This window comes from Ceratotherium simum, chromosome 23 (genome assembly GCF_057802395.1).
Source record: "Ceratotherium simum simum isolate JZ-2026a chromosome 23, ASM5780239v1, whole genome shotgun sequence".
Classification (NCBI taxonomy): Eukaryota; Metazoa; Chordata; class Mammalia; order Perissodactyla; family Rhinocerotidae; genus Ceratotherium; species Ceratotherium simum.
The window spans coordinates 33,458,623-33,477,395 of record NC_141922.1 but is presented as its reverse complement, the minus strand read 5'-3'; the positions used below and the strand labels follow the sequence as shown (position 1 = coordinate 33,477,395).

The 18,773-nt window shown below is 35.4% G+C and overlaps 1 protein-coding gene across 5 annotated transcripts in view; it reads left to right on the top strand.

The window, feature by feature from the left end:
- Window positions 1-18,773, top strand: part of OXR1 (oxidation resistance 1) — a 508,823-nt gene that overhangs the window by 147,405 nt on the left and 342,645 nt on the right. For all 5 annotated transcript variants that reach the window (XM_087447551.1, XM_004431253.3, XM_004431252.3 and 2 more), the window contains one exon: window positions 3,587-3,760. In XM_087447551.1, the coding sequence (XP_087303677.1) occupies window positions 3,738-3,760 (23 nt within the window). In that variant the 5' untranslated portion in view covers window positions 3,587-3,737. The remainder of the gene's footprint in view (window positions 1-3,586; window positions 3,761-18,773) is intronic.

The window sequence follows — 18,773 nt, the reverse complement described above, 5'->3', positions numbered from 1 at the left end:
ATACTTAAGTGTGGAGACTGATGTTGGGATTTGTGTAAAGACAGTGAATCATCAAAATCAACAGAAAACTTAAACTTGCCTGAAGATCCTAAAGATGTTTTCTCTGGAAAGGTTGCATTGATAAGCAATGAATCATTTAAATGTCATTTAAAGGAATAACAAGCCCACTTCCAAGGCCTTTGAAAAACACCACGTCATAAAATTGTAAATATAACAGGCTTTTTTTTGTGTTTTTTTGAGGAAGATTAGCCCTGAGCTAACATCTGTTGCCAATCCTCCTCTTTTTTCCTGAGGAAGACTGGCCCTGGGCTAACATCCACGCCCATCTTCCTCTACTTTATAGGGGACGCCGCCACAGCATGGCTTAACAAGTGGTGCATCGGTGCGCACCTGGGATCCGAACCAGTGAACCCCAGGGCACCACACCAGAGCGCGCGCATTTAACTGCTTGTGCCACCGGGCCGTCCCCCAATATTTGACCATTTTTGACCTACAAAAACAGTATGGCAATCTACTTCATATGGCAACGGTTTCATCATTCTAAGATCCTGAGATCAAATTTCTTATATATTATTTCTACATTTTGCAGAAAGCAAACAAATCTGGAATTGTGGTCTTTAATTATACCCTTTCTCACTGTAAAAAGTACTTAGGGAGTTTTTTATATGTATTTACATAAATTTAGTGTGCATATGTTTGTATATGTGTGTGTTTATCAAAAACAAGTTAAAAATTAAAGTTGGCAAAAAGGAAAAAAAGGTTAGCATAAAAAGGCAGACCTCAAGGTCTTGACTTCTTGAAGAAACGTCACAAATTTGTTTCAGAGCTTCCCATAACTTAAAGCAAGGAAAGAAACGTAATAAATTACAATAATGTTCCCCCTAGGATTAAAGCAATTCAGAAATTTAGAGTTATAGTTTTTTTTGTGAGGAAACCTGACACATTTTTCCTTTGAATGCTCCTAAGGGCAGCATTTTTGTGTTGGCAAATATTCCACTAAACGTAATAGTCCTGGTTTTTGCTTGTTTATTTATTATTTTCTTTAATGATGCCCCTCAATGCAAACTCTTGGCAAAACCCCACAGCATAATTTGGTAAAAGTAATTTGGTTAGGTACTAAAATAATGATGTCCAGATACGCAACTCTCTAAAGATAGAATTAAGAAAACAGTCATGCGTACCTTATTGATGGGGATATGATTTGCAAAATGTGGTGTTAGGCGATTTCATCATTGTGCGAACATCGACTTACACAAACCTAGATGGGTAGCCTACTACACACCTAGGATATATGGTACTAATCTTATGGGACCACTGTTGAATATGTGTTGACTTAAACGTCATTATGTGGGGCATAATTGTATTTAGAAGAATGAATTGCATCAGACAGTATTATATACAAATATTACATATTACATATATATTTATGTATATGTATGTATTTATATATTTACATATATGTATATATTTACATATATAACATGTTTAGTAAATATTACATATATGTTATATATTTATATGTATATAAAATATATAATATTTTTTTAATTTCAACTCTTGATAAGAATCTGCTAATACAGATTTTGAGAATTTGAAGTTACCAGTTTTGGGAGCAGAATTTGGAGTTCCTACTTCCTTGATAGATGTAAGTCTATATGCTTTAACAATTAACCAAGGGCAGGATGGACTTGAAATCCTCTTTTGGAATGTAAGGAGATGATTTAGGATATAGACCTTATAGCTGCTCACTCCACTGGCACTCAGGGTCTATTAAAATTAGAATCCATTGGAATTATGGTTCTTTCTCAGTTCCTGTGTAGCTACTCATATGCCTTTATCCATACACAGCAATCTTCAGAGTGCATTTTAGTTTGTTTTATTTCTTACATGATGGTATCTGTGTTAGACAGTGAGTTCTTTATGTGCAAAGCCTATATTTTATTAATCTTTGTGTCCTTAGTACTTAGAGCCTGGTAAATAGTAGGGCACAAAAAATATTTTATTGACTCTTTGAATGATTTAAGAAAACTTAAGAAGTTTGATATTTAAACTTATATATCAAATATGTAAAATTACCAACAAACAATGGACTGATTCCACCTCCCTTCTGCTCCATGTTTACCACTTTGCAGAATCATAAAATATCGGGGGTATAGGTCAACAAGTCTCAAACTTTGTAGCAGACAATGCTAGTTTTCTCCCAATACTTAACTTTTAACCCTTTCCTTTCTAATAGGCACCTTGGTTTGTAGTTGGGCATATGGCTACCTAGAATAATGACTGCATTTTCCAGTCTTCCTTAGAATAAGAGTGGTCCAGTGACTAAACTCTGGCCAGTGAAATGCAAGTGGAAATGTCATGTGTAAATTTTAGGAAGCATCCTTCTTTCCCTCTTTCTTTTTTATGTTGGCTGGAATGCAGACACACTTGCTGGAGCTCAGCAACCACTTGGAACATAAAGGGGAACCGCATGTTGAGAATGGTGGAACGATGAGCAAGGAGCCTCCATCCCTCGTGTCCATGTAGTTGCCATATCCTCCTTGGACTTCTTAAGACTCAAGATTTATTTATATGAGAGAGAAATAAACTGTCTTTTTAAGCAACTTTGATTTTGCATTTTTTTGAAACTTGCTGCCAAACCTAATGGTAGTAGTTTGGGGTGTGTCTTCTTCAGAAATCCTTCACATATCCCTAAAAATGAGCTGGAAGCCCTTCTTCTGTGCTTTCATATACTCTGTGTAAACCTTTATTGGAAGACTTACCCTATTTTATTACAATTATCTTTTTTTACATAAAGCATTCTTTGAGGGTGGGAAGATGTCTTGTTCATGTGTCATTCATCTTTATTCCTGAGCTATATCTAGGATAGCTAACTGTACACAGTATGTGCTCCATAAATGTTTGTTTAATTGAACAGTACTGGATTAATGACCTGGACTAATTAAAGTGTCTAAAGTGCCAAGTACTGTAGAATTAATTGTACCTTAAGAAAATTTTAGTTCAAGATCATAGGACACTGTACACAGTAAATGCTCAAAAAGAAGTGGGTAGATATGTTTGTTATGTAAATACACCCTGCTTACCTCCCACTTGTTAACTCAATATAAATTCTTATTCACCCAGATGTAGCAGTGAATGATTTTTGTTAAAGTTTTGGACATCATAACAATCTGTGCCAAGAATCTTTTTTTTTAGTATCCACTCCTGGCTAATCAAGATCTTTGTTCTGATCCTTTTATCACAAGTATAAAAAACTCATTTAGAGAGCATTATTGATTGACCAAATGGAGAAAAAATTTAGTGCCTCTAAAAACACATTCTGTTCTTTCCTTGTATTCTCTACTTCAGGGAATGAACATTTTATTAACCTTTCAATTGATTTTAAAGGTAAAGCATCCAGCTCATCATAAGGTTGGTTTAATTTTTAATGTTTGGCTTATGACATGTTTTATATTTAAAAAAAAATTTTTAGACTCACTTTTTGGGTCTTATACCATGACAAAACTATTGACCTAGGTGGAATAAATCTGTGGAAAGTCACATAGACCAGGTACTATAGATATCACTTTCTTCCTTTTCTTTATAGGTCTTCTCAAACTGTGAGTAACTAAGTGGTTTCTGGATCATTCCGGTAGCAAAGCTAAAATTCCCAGTGATCTTGTCTACTTGACCTACTCATTCTCTGTTCTGAAATCAAGAGAAGACTACTCCATAAGACTCCTCCGTAAATTGCTGCAATGTCTGTATCTAATTTATCATGGTAAGTGAGTTACTGTCTAACCTTAAATTCAAATACTTGTATATCATGAAGGAATATTTTGTGAGTAAGTTGTACTGCCAGAACTGGAGCAGAGAGAGAACTTCAAAAATCTGGTTTCCAGAGATTGTTGTCTTATGTTAGGGTGAAGAAGGCAACCTAGAATTAAAAGTCAGATGCTTTCAGCACTCTGGGATCTGGGGACTCTGGAAAGGGCTCAAGCCTCCACTGAATCCCAGTGACATCCAATGCCTTTCTTTCCAGCACACCCTGGGGGAGAGAGGAGTAGGAATCAAGGATCCTTTCAGTTTGTCTCCACTGTCCTATTCCTGGATACAGGACGAACAAGCTGTGAGGCTGGCTCTAAGGGTGGGACAGATATTTTCTCATCAGTACTTTTCTTCACTCGTTGTATTTCAACAGATCTACCCAAATTAAACTGAATAGAACTCAAATCTAGAAGAGAAAAATTCCTTTATAGATTCATGTGTCTAATTAGCTGGCATTCTGAATAATCTTTGACTTACAGTTCATGCTTAAAAGCTGTTTGTGATTTAAAAAAAGAAGTATGAAGATATTTTTCTGGCAAATAATCAACAACTTTTCTATGGCAATGAAGAGCTATATTAGCGGGGATGAATTTGAAGCCATTTTATTGAACTTTGGATTTTTTTTTGTATGAAGAGCTGATAAGTGATATTATACAAAGTCAGAGTATTCAATATGTGAATGTAAGAAAAACCGGTAATCTTTTCTGCTTCCTTAAGAGTCTATCTCATCCTTGTCTTCAATTTGTGCTGGAAATTAAAGGTTAGTTTCTGCAATTTAGCTCCATGAATTTATTTTTGGTTAAGTAAGCAATTTCTTTAGGGCAAAATATAGAATTATTTGCTTAGATTTAGAGTAGTGTTTCTAAAGGACCTATTTTTATGGACTCCTTAGAATATGTCCTTGGATCCCTACTGGGTACTGAGGCTCTCAGTTTGAAAAAGAAATAAATTAAAGAAGCAAAAATATATTCTGTAAAAATAAAAGATAAAGTGTTTAAATTGTGAATTATTACTGCAGAATGTTTTCTTTTGTATTATTAAAATAAAATTATCATTAAAATTACAAAATGAAACAATTTCTGTAGAACTTGTGAGCCCCTTTGAGCCCCTGGGAGATATTAAGGACATGTTTATTTAAAGGAATTATACCCCTGGCAAACATGTGTGTTGGAAGTGAATCCTCAAAAGCAGGCTGCATGTCAAAGAAGAAAAAACAAGAGCAGGAAGGCGAGGGGGAGGGAAAAGAAGGAGAAGGAGTAGGAGAGGGAGAGGGAGATTAAAACACAGATATGATTGTCACATCTCAAGACAGGGTATCATCTGGCCTGGTTCACAAAGTCACCGAAGGGCTAAACTGGAGCCTGTCCTCGGTGGGTACCTCAATCTAGAGCTGCCTCGATGTGATGTAATAATTTGATTAAGAGCCATCCAAAGCACAGTGAACTCCACAAAGAGAGGGCTTGTGTCGTGTGGTTCCAGCCCAATTGTCCAGCGTAGCTCTTAGAATTTAGGGCATGTTTTATAAATTTGTGCTGTGTAAAGGAGTGAAAAAATGTAAAACAGGTAAGTCGATGACAAATTAATGTTTTCATGCTAAAAGAAAATTTAAAATTGTGAGGGTATCTTATAGAATTCATATATCTGAAATTTGTCAGAATTCTCTCTGTGTCAAAGGTTCAAATTTTACAGAAATAAATCTTGGGTATTTTCATTCCACAGTACCCCTAATTCTGGCTACAACTGATGTTCCACATTAGATGTCTATACAGGGATCTCTTAATTTGTTTTACCCGTGTCACCCCATCATACAACTGTGTGGAGTTGGGCATCTCCATTCTCCCTCTTAGAATTTGAGCTCCCCATATGCTGGCAAAGAAGGAGTATAGGAAGGAAATCTAAGAAATGCAGAACAAGTCACTGATTTATTTCACTTACACCCAGTTTAGAAATTGTTAACCTTCTTTTTTCACATTAACCCTAGTAATTTTTCTATATTTCCTAACATTTCTAGTCTATAATGTGGGAAACATTGTCTTATAAATATTTGCATAGAGATGCATAGTAACTCATCAATTCCCTATGGCAATCTCTCACAGAACTATATTAATTTAGTGAAATTATTGTAGTCTAGGGTCTGACTTTCTGTTTTGAAATCCAGAACTAAGACATGAGAATACTGACACTGGAAAATAAACTGAGTTGACAGATCATTAATTTAAAATAAGGCATGTAACTTGTAAGTGCGTGGGTTGCTTGATTTGGCCTAACCAGTGCATTCTCTAAAAACTACATGGGAATCTAAATCAGAAGTTTGACTGATGTTGTGTAATCGTAGCAAGGAGAGTTGCATGCTTCCAGTGTTCAGAGGAATCAGGATAGGGTACACCTGGCAGGATATGCCTGTCAATAAGGGATGTATCTGCCAGACACCCACATCTGCTGCTCAGGGCTGCTTCTTTACAGCTAGGAGTTAGAGTAACACTGTCAGTGTTTGTTTCTGTGATTCTTCTGAGTTCCACCTCTGCCAGACTCTCCTCGGCTTGGCTTTCTCGTTAGTGTTAGCGCTGAGCTTATAGTCAAAACCTACTTCACTCTGTGAACGGTTTTGTCTGCCTACCATGACGTTGTACATATCTGATCATATCCATGTGTTGATTTTAAAATTTAACTGTGAGGCTTAATGGGGGAAGGATACCCGATTGTGATTCCCACAGGCAACCTAAGAATTTAGAAAACATAGGTTAAGATACTTGCATTCATATTTACAATTATCCAAGAATACTCCTAGATTTTAAATACCCAGTATAAGAAAATTATCTTTTTACATACTAAAAAAAAAATCTTCCTTGCTCTAATAGTTATGCGTATGATATTTGAAAAAAATATAAAATAATTTGGCCCTTTCATGCAGACTCTCAAGAAGAAATACAATCTAGGAAACATTCAAGTTTTTTGAAACTATACGCTGTCAGTTAGGTAATGAGTGGTGAGGATTGTAAGAGTCACATGGTGACATACAACAGATATTTCATGAATCTTCTTATTTAGTAAATAGTTAGCAGAGGGAGACAATGATTGAATTGATGCTGGTTGAGATAGAGACAAAGAGATGTACAGAATCAATTGCCAACATCGATGAACAGGTGACAGGTTCCAGGCTATGATCTGAGGGAAGAATTGTGGCTGATAGCAGAGATAATTAATAGGAGACATGAGGCAACACAAAGAGTTGAAAAATGGTACTATAGTTGAAACTATAGTACAGGGAGGGAAATGGTGTGATGCTAAGAGGTGCTTAAAGGACTTTCAGTGCTTCCTTCTCTGATAATCATCCTCAATCCTTACTTTTTCATATTTTTATAAAATTTGTGTGTACATATATTATATATATAACATTTTAAAACATAAAATTGTACAACGTGCAAGCCAAGTAAATGTTACCGAGAGTGAACATTTCCATGGCGTTTACCATATACTGAGCAATTTTTAGACATTTTGCAGAAATTGACCTGCATACCCCTCACAACAACCTTATTAGAAATGTAGTGTTGTTATTTGCATTTCCACAAATGGGAAAAGCTAGGCATAAAAAGTTAAGTTATTTTCCCAATATGATACAACCATTAAATGGTGGAGTTAGAAATTTAATACAGGCAGCCAGTTGGTGCTCCTTGCCACTAAACTACCCGTGTAAAAACAATACCCTTGCTATGTGCATGTGGCTTCAAGGCAAGTGTCCTAGTTCCCATTTCCAACCAGAATGTTTCCCTTAATGTCCTCCAATATAGATGTAGCCTCTCCTGAAAGGGAGTGAGCATCTGGACCAGGGAACACTATCAAGCATTAGAATAGGATTGATGGGGGGGCAGAGGATGAGCTCCCTAATTTCCTAAGGGAGTTAAAAAGATTGTTGCTATCAGAAACTTAGTTGAACTTCCAAAATTATATAAAGTGAGCTACTTAAACTACAAAATATAAATCTTAGTTCTACTTGTTATGTTACAGTCTAGAAATTGTCAGGTTTTCATCACGATACATAAGAAGCACAACAGAAAGATATCAGCACTTTGCTATGATTCAGCTGAAATGGCTCTTCAACTGCCCATCTCACAGAGACCCTCCACTACTCAGTCAAGTACTTTCTCCTCCCCTGGACCTGACTGCACCCTCAGCTACCATTATTTTAGTGTTATTCTACCTATGTTGACCAGTATTTACAGAGAGATCCTAGTAACAGCTCAAATGATTTTGCCAAATGACATCTTTTTAACCCCAAATTATTTTTCATTGTTACGCTTACACACACTTCAGCTTTTGTCTCACAGTATCTTAAAGGCTGTCTAGCACCTGGCAGAGGTGAAGGTAATTCAGCTAGATCCAGGTATGGGAGGGAGAAGACTCTGGATGAAAGGAAGAAGCCAAGTAGCTAGTCAGAATCCATTGAGCAACTATAATGTGCCGTGCCCTGTGCTAGGCACCGGGATGCGGTGTTGATGAAAAGTAATGACTGCTCTTATAGGAGCTCGCATTTCAGCTGGGAAGACTAAGTAATCAAATAACTGATTTAATCTGATAAGTGCTCTAAAAGGTATGTCTGGGGTATTTTAGGGAACAAAATGGATAAATTGTTTTTCCTGCTTGGGCAGAAATAGCTTATTTTTGAGAAGTACAAATACATCTCTTGCATTTATTCCTAAAAATAAAGAAAATATGCTAATTACAAAGAGTTAAACACTATAGAAAATTATAAAGCAGAAATAAAAAATGACCTAAATCCTACCATTCGTAGAAAACCACTGTTATAAATGCTAAGGTATATTCTTTTCTACATGTACTCACATATTTGTATAAAAAATGGATTCAAACCATGTGTGATATTTTGCTATCTTCTGATTTCACTGAACAATTTCTGTGACCATCTCTGTATTTGATAGATGTAGAGTGACATCGTCATTTGTAGAGGCTGGGTGACATTGTATGGCATAGTGTTATTTATTTCACCCATCCAGATAGGACCTTCATGTATTTTCTAATTTTATGTTTTGCTATTGTAAATGCTTCTACTGTGAGCAAAATTACTCAGATATCACTGGGTCACAAGGTACTGTACCTGGCGAGGCCTTATCTTGTTGCAGCTCCCTGGAGTGCAGACATCAAGGCTGTGGAGAAAATACGTATTTCTGAGAAAATGTCTTGTCAACTCATCATTTTATTTTAGGAAAGGACCCATCATGTATGCTAGCACTTTCAAGATTTAGTCCCTCATAAACTTTGAAATGTGCTGATAATTGTCAAAGACATATTTACTTACAGGTAACTAATAGAATTTTAGTAGAATAGATCAAAAGTCAACAAAATATTCCGTCTTGTATACCCATAGATTGGAAATATAACAAAGTCTGAACTGTGTAAGTTATTGATATGTTGACTAAATTTAGAAGTGGTAAATGGTCTTTACTGAATATGTTTATCATCTAAAATGTTATTATGAATGTTGGCAAGTTTAATAATGGTCTAATAGGATATGAAAACTAATTTGAATTATCTTCTTTATCCAAAAGTAATAGTGTGTTAGAATCCTAGAATTGAGAAAGATGCAAAATTAAAGGTGTAAATACTTTGCTTTGTCAGATTATTTATCATATTTTTATCTAAATTCTTCTTTAATGAATAAATGAAGAAGTGAATCATTCCATATTATTCTTTGACACCTGCATTTAGGAGGAAAAAAATGCTAGAGAGACAGAAGTAGCCTCTTCTAAGGAGGGGAGGAAATCAGGATCTTTCCCCAAACGTTACCTCAGCCACTATTCTACAAACTACTTGTCCTATTTACACTGTTAAATGGCAGGCTCTCAGGGACAGGATTTGCAGTGGCAGAGGAAGTAGAGACTTGAATTGCTTCTATTTTTGGAGAGATCAGAACCCACAGGGAAAAAAAAAATGTAGATTGCAAAAGTAAAGATTGCAAGGGAAGTTTTTACCCCAAGTTTTACAGTACAGGGTGAAAGTCAGAATTGTCAACAGCCTGTTATTGGAGAAGAGGAAAAAAAGAAACAAGTTGGACATAATTATAAAGCTAATGTTTCTAATTGAAAAAAAGACGAAATCTTCTGAGTAATAGGAAAAGCTTAGTTGGCGAGATACTGTGAGTATTTCTCAGCATGGTAAGTGTATGTTGAGTGAATGACTATTATATTAAGGTGCTGGGAAGAGAAAGTGGGTTTGAGAGCCTACAGTTAATACTCTTTATGTAAGTAGGGATGGTCAGCTTGTAGAGGAGTAGATACAGAGTGCAGCAGAGTAAGTTGAGTTTAGGGGAGAATAAATAAGGAGAAAATAACCTACGAGAGGAAGAGAGGAACGAATAAAACAGCCAAAACAAAAACTCAATGTGTCCCCCAAATTACATAGCACTTTTAAGTTAAAGTGTGATGATTTGGATGAAAGTCAATTTAATGAATTCTGCAAAATTTCAATATCTCTTTCTATTCATAAAATGCCTTCCAAATAGAAATCTCTTCATTATTAAAATGATTAGTACTATTTTGATTTGGGCTTAACACTTTAAGTAAACACATTATATTTTTAGAATCCCTGACCATTTTTGGCTTTGAGCTATGTGCCTTTGGAAATAGCTTTTTAAAAATTAAACATTTATAGGAAATCTCCTGGGTATTTTTCTCCATATAATTACCTCAAATTCTTTCTCCTTGAATAGTCAAATAATTAGTAAAACAGAATATTTTATTTTTGTTCTTAAAGACTAGTGTCAACTAGACATGAATCACATTTTGAAGAAAATTGTTTTGTAGATTTTGGTCTGCTTAGAGGAGTTTGCATTCTTGTGCAGTCAATGAGTCTGAGGTTGCAGGTTCAATTCCCACAGGGACCAATTAGTTCCACTCTCTTTCATGGCCAAAGCCTACACCTGTAACCTTGATCAGCCCTCCTTCCCAAACTCACCACTGGTCACAAGTCATTAAAAACAGTTGGTAGATCGTCGCCAATTCACAATCAGCATTGGGAAAAAATGTAAATCCTAAAATCAAGTACTCTTCAGACATTAATAATGGGTGACATTATCATCTTCCTTTTGAATATCATCCAGGTCTATAAATATGCTTTGAAATATGTAGAGGAATCATAATTTACTCTCTTGTGAAAGAAGTACAGTGAGTAATCACAGTAATATTTCCTTAGGCTGTAGAAGCTTTAAAATACAACTGGGCAGTCCTTCCAACCCCTAAGGCTAGAGTTACTAAACACCAGCCCTTTTTGGACTTGAAGAATTTAGATGAAGACCAGTGAATAGTCTATGAAATTATTTTAGTTATTAAAATAGTTACGTAGGGCCGGTCCAGTGGCGCAAGCGGTTAGGTGTGCGCACTCTGCTGCGGTGGCCCGGGGTTCGCCGGTTCGGATCCCGGGCATGCACTGACGCACCGCTTGGCAAGCCATGCTGTGGTCGTGTCCCATATAAAGTAGTGGAAGATGGGCATAGATGTTAGCTTAGGGCCAGTCTTCCTCAGCAAAAAAAAAAGAGGAGGATTGGCAGATGTTAGCTCAGGGCCGATCTTCCTCACCAAAAAAAAAAAAAAATAGTTATGTAGGTGAAGGTATTTTTTTTCAGCATGATCAAAATTAAATTAGCTTGTGAAATCTTAGACATCATTTACCATTGGTGTATAAAATTTTCAATGATTGTGAAATCCTGGTATTTATTCCCTATTGTTTTTTTGTGTTTGTTTGCTTATTGGATTTTTTTAATGTTTATGTTTTTACTTGTTTTTAAGATTGTGAAGAGAGTTCAGCTTGATTTTAAAACTATTCCAACTTAATTGAGGAAAAAAGCCACTTTTCAACTCAATTGGATGGTCACTAATAGAGTTCGTTTCATTCATTTATACTTGGTTTTATGTTCCTTTTTAAACAATGGGTTCATTGTTACGTTTCATAGGAATTTAAAAATAATTCCTGCAAGGTTAGAGAGATGAATTAGTATAATTGAATTGTATCTTGACTAGCAGTACATTATTTTTATGTAAATTTTAAGTTATTTTATTACATTTATATTCATCCATGTCTTCGTTCAACAAATATTTTTGAGTGCCTACAATGTGCAATTTTCAATCCTGTAGATAGAATAATGAACGAAACAGAAGCCCCTGCTGTCATTAAGCTTACATTTTAGTGCTCAAGATAGACATAAACAGATAAAGAATATTTTATAATATCAGATACTGTTAAGTATTTTGAGGAGCAATCAAGCAGAATAAAAAGATAGAGTGATGGAGGAGGTGGGGAATTGGTCAAGAAAAGCCTCTTGGACAAGGTGGCATTTAAATAGAGTGGGAAAGAGCCGTAGAACTCTTAAAGGAAAACCATTTCAGCCAGAGAGACAGCAGGACAAAGACCCTGAGACTGAAGTTTACCTGGTGTGTTTGGGGAACCATCAAGGAAGCTAGTTTGGTGGAAACAGCCAATAGAGGGGAGAGTCCCAGGAACTGAGTTTGCAGAGATAGCAGGGGCGATGTAGGTCGTGAGAAAGACTGGATTATATTCTAAATGTGGTAGAAAACTTTGCCCTCACTTATCAGATTACAGGCAAAAGTTCATATCAAGTATAAATTTAGTGAAATTCAGTGATAGGAAGAATTGAGTGTTGAGTACAGAGTTTTGATCTGATTTCTATTTCAAAAAGACCTCTCTCTGATCTTCAAATTTTATGAAAACAATTCATATTATATTCTTAATATTAGCACTCAGCAGATATGAATTATAAGATGTAATAATGAAAGAAAAAAAGGTTAATAAAAAATATTTTTCACGAAGATAGCCTGTGTCTGTCATCCATTTTAAAAGATTCAACAAAGCTGATACATCTGAATAATTAGGGACATGATACAAAAGAGATTTCATATATAGAAATATTCTATCATCTTGCATGAAGGAGTTTTACAGTAGATGAATGAATGTTTTGTAAATTGTGGAAATTGAGAATATATTGTCAATTATCCAACTTACATTTTATATTTATATTTAAATCTCCCCCCCAAACTTTAAGGCTAACTTCAATATATAAACACAAAAGTGCTTTAAGCAATGAAGTGTCTATTCTATACTGGTGGTTTAATGTTGTGTGGTTTTAGTGAGGAACCAGATGTAATACAATGTCTAAGGGCTAACATGTTTTGGATAGAATGTTGGCATAAAATTACTAGGTTTCCTTTCTTGGAAGAAAATTCACCATTATTCTAAGATTGTTACCTTTCTATACTTTTGGTAGTAAAATGTGATTTCTTTTATGATACTGGTTATAGATAGAATTTAGGTTATTGTTCTTTGTTTATGTCTTTACTTGGCAAAATAAAAATTGGAAACACAGTGTTCATCCCACTCTCCCATCTTGCATGTGTATGTGAGTGTTTTAATTTAAATTGGACCATAAAATCAAGAAGTCTGAAACTTCTGGTGTGCTAGGAATTATTTCAAACTGGCTCCAATCCAAAGTATTAATTGTCGATAGTGTATGATCCAGATCACAGAAGAAATCATTCATGGATATCTGCCACTTTCATTTGGCACTATGAGGTTGTAGATTCAGTGTATTGAGAAAGCTTGAAAATGACTTCAATGTCTAGAATGGGATAAAATGGCCTTACAAGCATATAATATCCAACCTATTGGATGCTTCTTTTACTAGAGCTATGCAAGCCACTGCCTATGTCAGGAGGCATGGCTAATCCATCCTCCTTCCCTGATGCACCTTTACCATTTGATGTCTAAGAAGTATTTCTACAGGGTTACAATTACTTCTTTCCTGATATTTACTTTTAGTCTTATTTAACATTTATGCATTTTCCTTCTTTTTTAATAATTACATTTTTATTTCCAGATAGCATTAAACTTTTCCTGCTAGTGGTTCAGCAAACTCATTTTTTATTATGCACAAAATCAGTTCATTGCTCAATGCTACTTAGCTTGTTAATGCTATGCCCAAATGATAAGAAATATTTGTATTTCATAATAACTAGGCTTGAGCCTTTGAATGTATTTTAATCCCCTAGAATTTGGAAAGTTAAATGCTCTCACATTCGCATTTACGGAGGTCACATAGATGATACTTGGTGAGTTGAAACTATTAATTACAGGTACCAAGTTGAAATCAAGTGAAAATTTTCCTTTGATCTAGGTCTGCTTAGATAAAATGGTGCATGATTTTACAACTTCAGTACTAAGTATTCAGAGCGGCCCAGTGACAGCAGCAGAGACAAAGTAACCTCCACTGACAGGTGACTTCCTAAAGGGACAGGTACAGCAGGCCTCCCTGTTTCAGTTGAGAGCTTGTGGTGGAAAGCAGAAGTTCTGAGACATCCACTGTGTTTTCTGACTGATAAATTTCATGTAGGAGGATTTTATTGTTCCAGATGGTTTTTCAGCTTGATGCACACTAGCTTTGTAGACTCCTGCTGTAATCGAAAATTGGTTTTATTCCAACATTTGACAAAAAAAATTAGATTAGGTTAACTACTCTTTGGTTTTAGATTACTGACACAAAGTGCTTTCATGAATATGACAGAAAAAATTGAAATTCAAACGAAGTGATGTCCCTGGGTGCATTTTCATTTAGACATTTTCCGAGGTTTTTATAGTGTCATAAAATCGCATTCAGATACAGAATTTGCGTAGAATCAGGCTCATTGAAATTTTGATGATCTTTTTCAATCCATAATATTCTTTTTAGTGTTGTTATGGAAAACTAGCTAGATATTTGAAGTGACTATAAGGATGATGATATGAAAAGATTTAAAAGGCATCTATTAATTCACTTGCATGGTAAAAGCATTCATTATGTTTATTGCTTCTGGGATGAACTGAGTAAGAGAAAGTAATTTTCTTGAAGTGAGGACTTGCTTGATATTCCTCCATGTTTTTTCCAAGTTCAAATTTTAAGCATTTGGAGAATAAAACAGACATGTAAAATGCTTATTATATTTGGCAAGTTATAAATGTGATTGGTTGAAGTCAAGCATTGAGCTATAGCTGTTACCAGAACATATATGGTAACGTATATGAAACTTCAGCTTCCCCGTTAGAATGTATCTGGACAGCTGACTACTAGGACAGGGATGAGGTCATCCTACACATTGTTGGCACCTGGTACTCACCAGGTGCTTTGCACTCATGAATGGCTGAACATTCACCAGAGCAGTCAGGCTGGTTCCCCAGCCCAGCATTGTAAAAGAGAGTGTATATGTAGTATGGGTGGGAAGATTTTGGTTAAAAAAGAAAGTCCAACACTGGAACAGGAGGTGAAGGGATTTGACTGCCATAAAGTTATTCTATGTCTAATGTATGCAGACATTTGTCACTGGGCAATGAAGAGTTTGTGGATATATTTTCAGCTCTGAATTAGAGCTTTGGTTCATTTGAGCTAAGGTGAGAACTTTCCTGATATTTAAGAAAATAAAACAGCTCTGTTCCCATTCTGTGCTCTTGATTTGTAACCTCTACACTTTTGAGAAATTTCCTCAGATCCATGTTCTGTCATCTTCTGTCCTTTCTGTCTCTTAGCCCTTTCTCGTCATAAATTATTGGCCGACATTTGCCTAAAATCATAGAACATTTTCTAGAAGAAAGCTGTGAGGTCATATGGGACATTAGTTACAAAGTTGGAGTTCATGGACAAGGGCCAGTTAGTTACAATGCATCTTGTTACAAAAATGAGAAAAATAAAGATGATAATAGTCTAATTTTGCTAAATTTCTTTAGTCTAAAGTGATGTATACTACAGGATTATTTGGTATTAAAATGGTCTTCCTTTTATGAAATGATGGTGATAATAAGTGATAATTATTGTCCCTAATTGATAAAAGCAGCAATGGTTAGCCCAAAAGTGGATCTCTAATTTTAATTTTCAAATTTATGGTACTATAAATCTAAGAGTCTGGGAACTACTGTTCTAATTTGGCTAATTACCCAAATCATGAATCCCGTCGACAGAAATCCTAATAACTGGTAATCCAGCCTTTCCTCAAAACCATTCCTGTGAGTTCTCAGCCTCATGGGTGCCCATTATGATGTTGGGCTCTTCTAATTATTGCAAGTTTTTCCCCTACATTGGATCTAAGGCTACTCCTCTAATTGCTACTTTTTAATTTTACCTAAAGCCATGTATGCTATGTCTAGTATAACAGTTTCCAAAATGTCTTCTAAAGATCACTAATTCCATGGTATATGTTAATAGGCATCACAAGGAGAGGGGAACCAGAGTCCAATTATTTGGGGAAACAGTAAATCAAACAGTAGATTATTTAATTTCAGTACTTCACAAATTCTTTATTGGGCTAATTCATTCAACAAATATTTATCAAGCATCTGCTACATGGCAGGCAGTATTCTATATTCTAATCTATACTGGAGATATTTAAGAGGAAGATACAGTCATCTGAGTTTCCCAAATTTAGACTATGGAATCTTTTTTTTTCCTTTCTTGTAGTTGGGGATATTTGGGGCAGCACTAAAATCCTTAGATAACAGCTATCTTTTTCTTCTCCTCTCCCTTTCTTTAAAGTTTCTCAAACTAAACCTATTGATTCTTTTAACCTTTACTCTGTTACATGATTTCCAGGCCCTTCCAGTCTAACCTGGAGATATCTTAGTTTATCTTTGCTTCTGTTGAAAATATGGTAATAACTGAACACAAAAACCAGGTTTGGTTTGCCCGAGTGCAGCATGAGTCTGCTATCTTCTTTTTCTGTCTGTATATTCTTACAAGGGCAAGAGGAACTCACTTTTGTTTTGTTTTACTCTGTTTTGTTTTGACCAGTTTTATCATGTGGTTATTAAAGATGAGCTAAAAGTCCATAATGAGCACATATCATATCAAGCATCATCGTATTAGAGCTGGCCCATCAACCTGTCATGTTGAGATCTTTCTTGAAATTTGTTTATTGGGCTTTCAAGGAAAGCTACCCACTCAAGTCTATCTTAAGTGGGACAGGTTATTGTAGGAATAACTCTGGAATAATGAGGATGGCTATCTCAGCCACACAGTCAAAGTGTCAGGGGAACAGTGGGACAGCTGTACTATTGGGCCACACAGAATTGAGAATATGTTTCAGCAACTGAAGGCCAATTAGGATGCAGTGATGCCCTAGTGACTGTCATCTCATTGTCCCCAGGAGCAAAACGTTATTGATCTCTCTTCTAGTTCTTTGGCATTAATCTGATTCATTGATGCCTGACTTTCTTTGTGACCTTCTGATTTGGCATGTGCTACCACTGCCTAAGTCTCGCCATATATTTCAAGCTCAAGAGTTGGTTCCATTCAGTACACTACTCTCTTACGCAACAGTTTTCTCTCAATCAAGCAGTCCTTCTACTATGACAGTTTTAATCTACCATATGGCTCATGTAACAGGTTTGATTTTTGAATATAACTATCTTTGAGCCAATCAGGATAAATTAGGCATAAATAAGACCACCAGAAAACTACATAGATTAGTAAAGAACAGTGAGTGGTTCTTTAAGTGTGGTCTCTGAGCTAACAGAATCAGCATCACCTAGGAACTTGTTAGACTCTCCACCGCAACCCAACTGAATCAGAAATTCTGGGGATGGGATCCAGCAATCTGTATTTTTTTGAGCCCTCCAGGTAATTCTGATGCATGCTCAAGTTTGAGAACAGATGGTACAAAATTGTCTCTTTGGAGTCTAGATTTATAGTGTGACTGCCAAAGATAATGACTTTCGGCATAATTGATATGCAGAAGATCCTTCTGATAATATTTAATTAACAGTTTCGCCTGTTTTGTAAAGTTGTTTTTTGACAGGAGGAGAACATAGTCAGCTTAAAAGATCATGTTTCTTTTCCTATTGGCTGTGGCAGCCAGTTGATGTAAACTTTTTACCAATATTTTGGTATACAAGTTAAAAACAATAAGCCTGATTCCTGATGTTTAAAAATTCAAAGAGGAATGTGTACAGGACCATTCCTGTCCATTCTGATTTTCATAGTATTTTTTAATATAACAGCTTTTTTTTTGAAATAGAATTCATATATCATACAATTCACTCATTTAAAATACACAATTCAATAACTTTTAGTATATTCAGAGTTGTGCAACCATCACCACAATCAGTGGTAGAACATTTCATCACCCTGGAAAGAAACCCCATACTGATTAGCAGTCACTCCTCATTCCCTCCCTTACCTAACTCCTCCTCAGCCCTGAGCAACCACTAACCTACTTTCTGTCTCTATGAATTTGTCTATTCTAGATATTTCATATAAATCCTGTCATAATATATGGTCTTTTGTCACTGCCTTCTTTCACTTAGTATAATGTTTTTAAGTTTCATTCATGGTATAGCATGCATCAGTGCTTCATTTCTTTTAATTATTCTAAATCATTCCAAATAATATTCCATTGAATAGATATACTACATTTTATTTATCTGTTCATCAGTTGATGGACATGGGTTGTTTCCACATTTTGGCTAGTATAAACAATGGTGCTTTGAACACATGTACAAGTTTATTTGTGGACATAGTCTTCATTTATCTTGGGTATATGGTTAGGACTAGAATAGCTGGGTTATGAGATAACTCTGTATTTAATTTCTTGAGGAACTGCCAGACTATTTTGCAAAGTGGCTACATCATTTTATGAGTGTTGCAATTTCTCTATATCCTTGTCAGCACTTGCTATTATCTGTCTTTTGATTATAGACATCTTAATGGGTAGAGTAGTATCTCATTGTGGTTTTCATTTATACTTCCATGATGATTAATGATGTTGATGTTGAGCATATTTTCATATGCCGATTGGCCATTTCTTTGGAGAAATACTATTCAGATCCTTTGCCAATATTTAATTGTGTTATTTGACTTTTCATTATTGAATTATAAAAGTTCTTTATATATTCTAGATTCAGGTCCTTATCAGATATAAGATTTC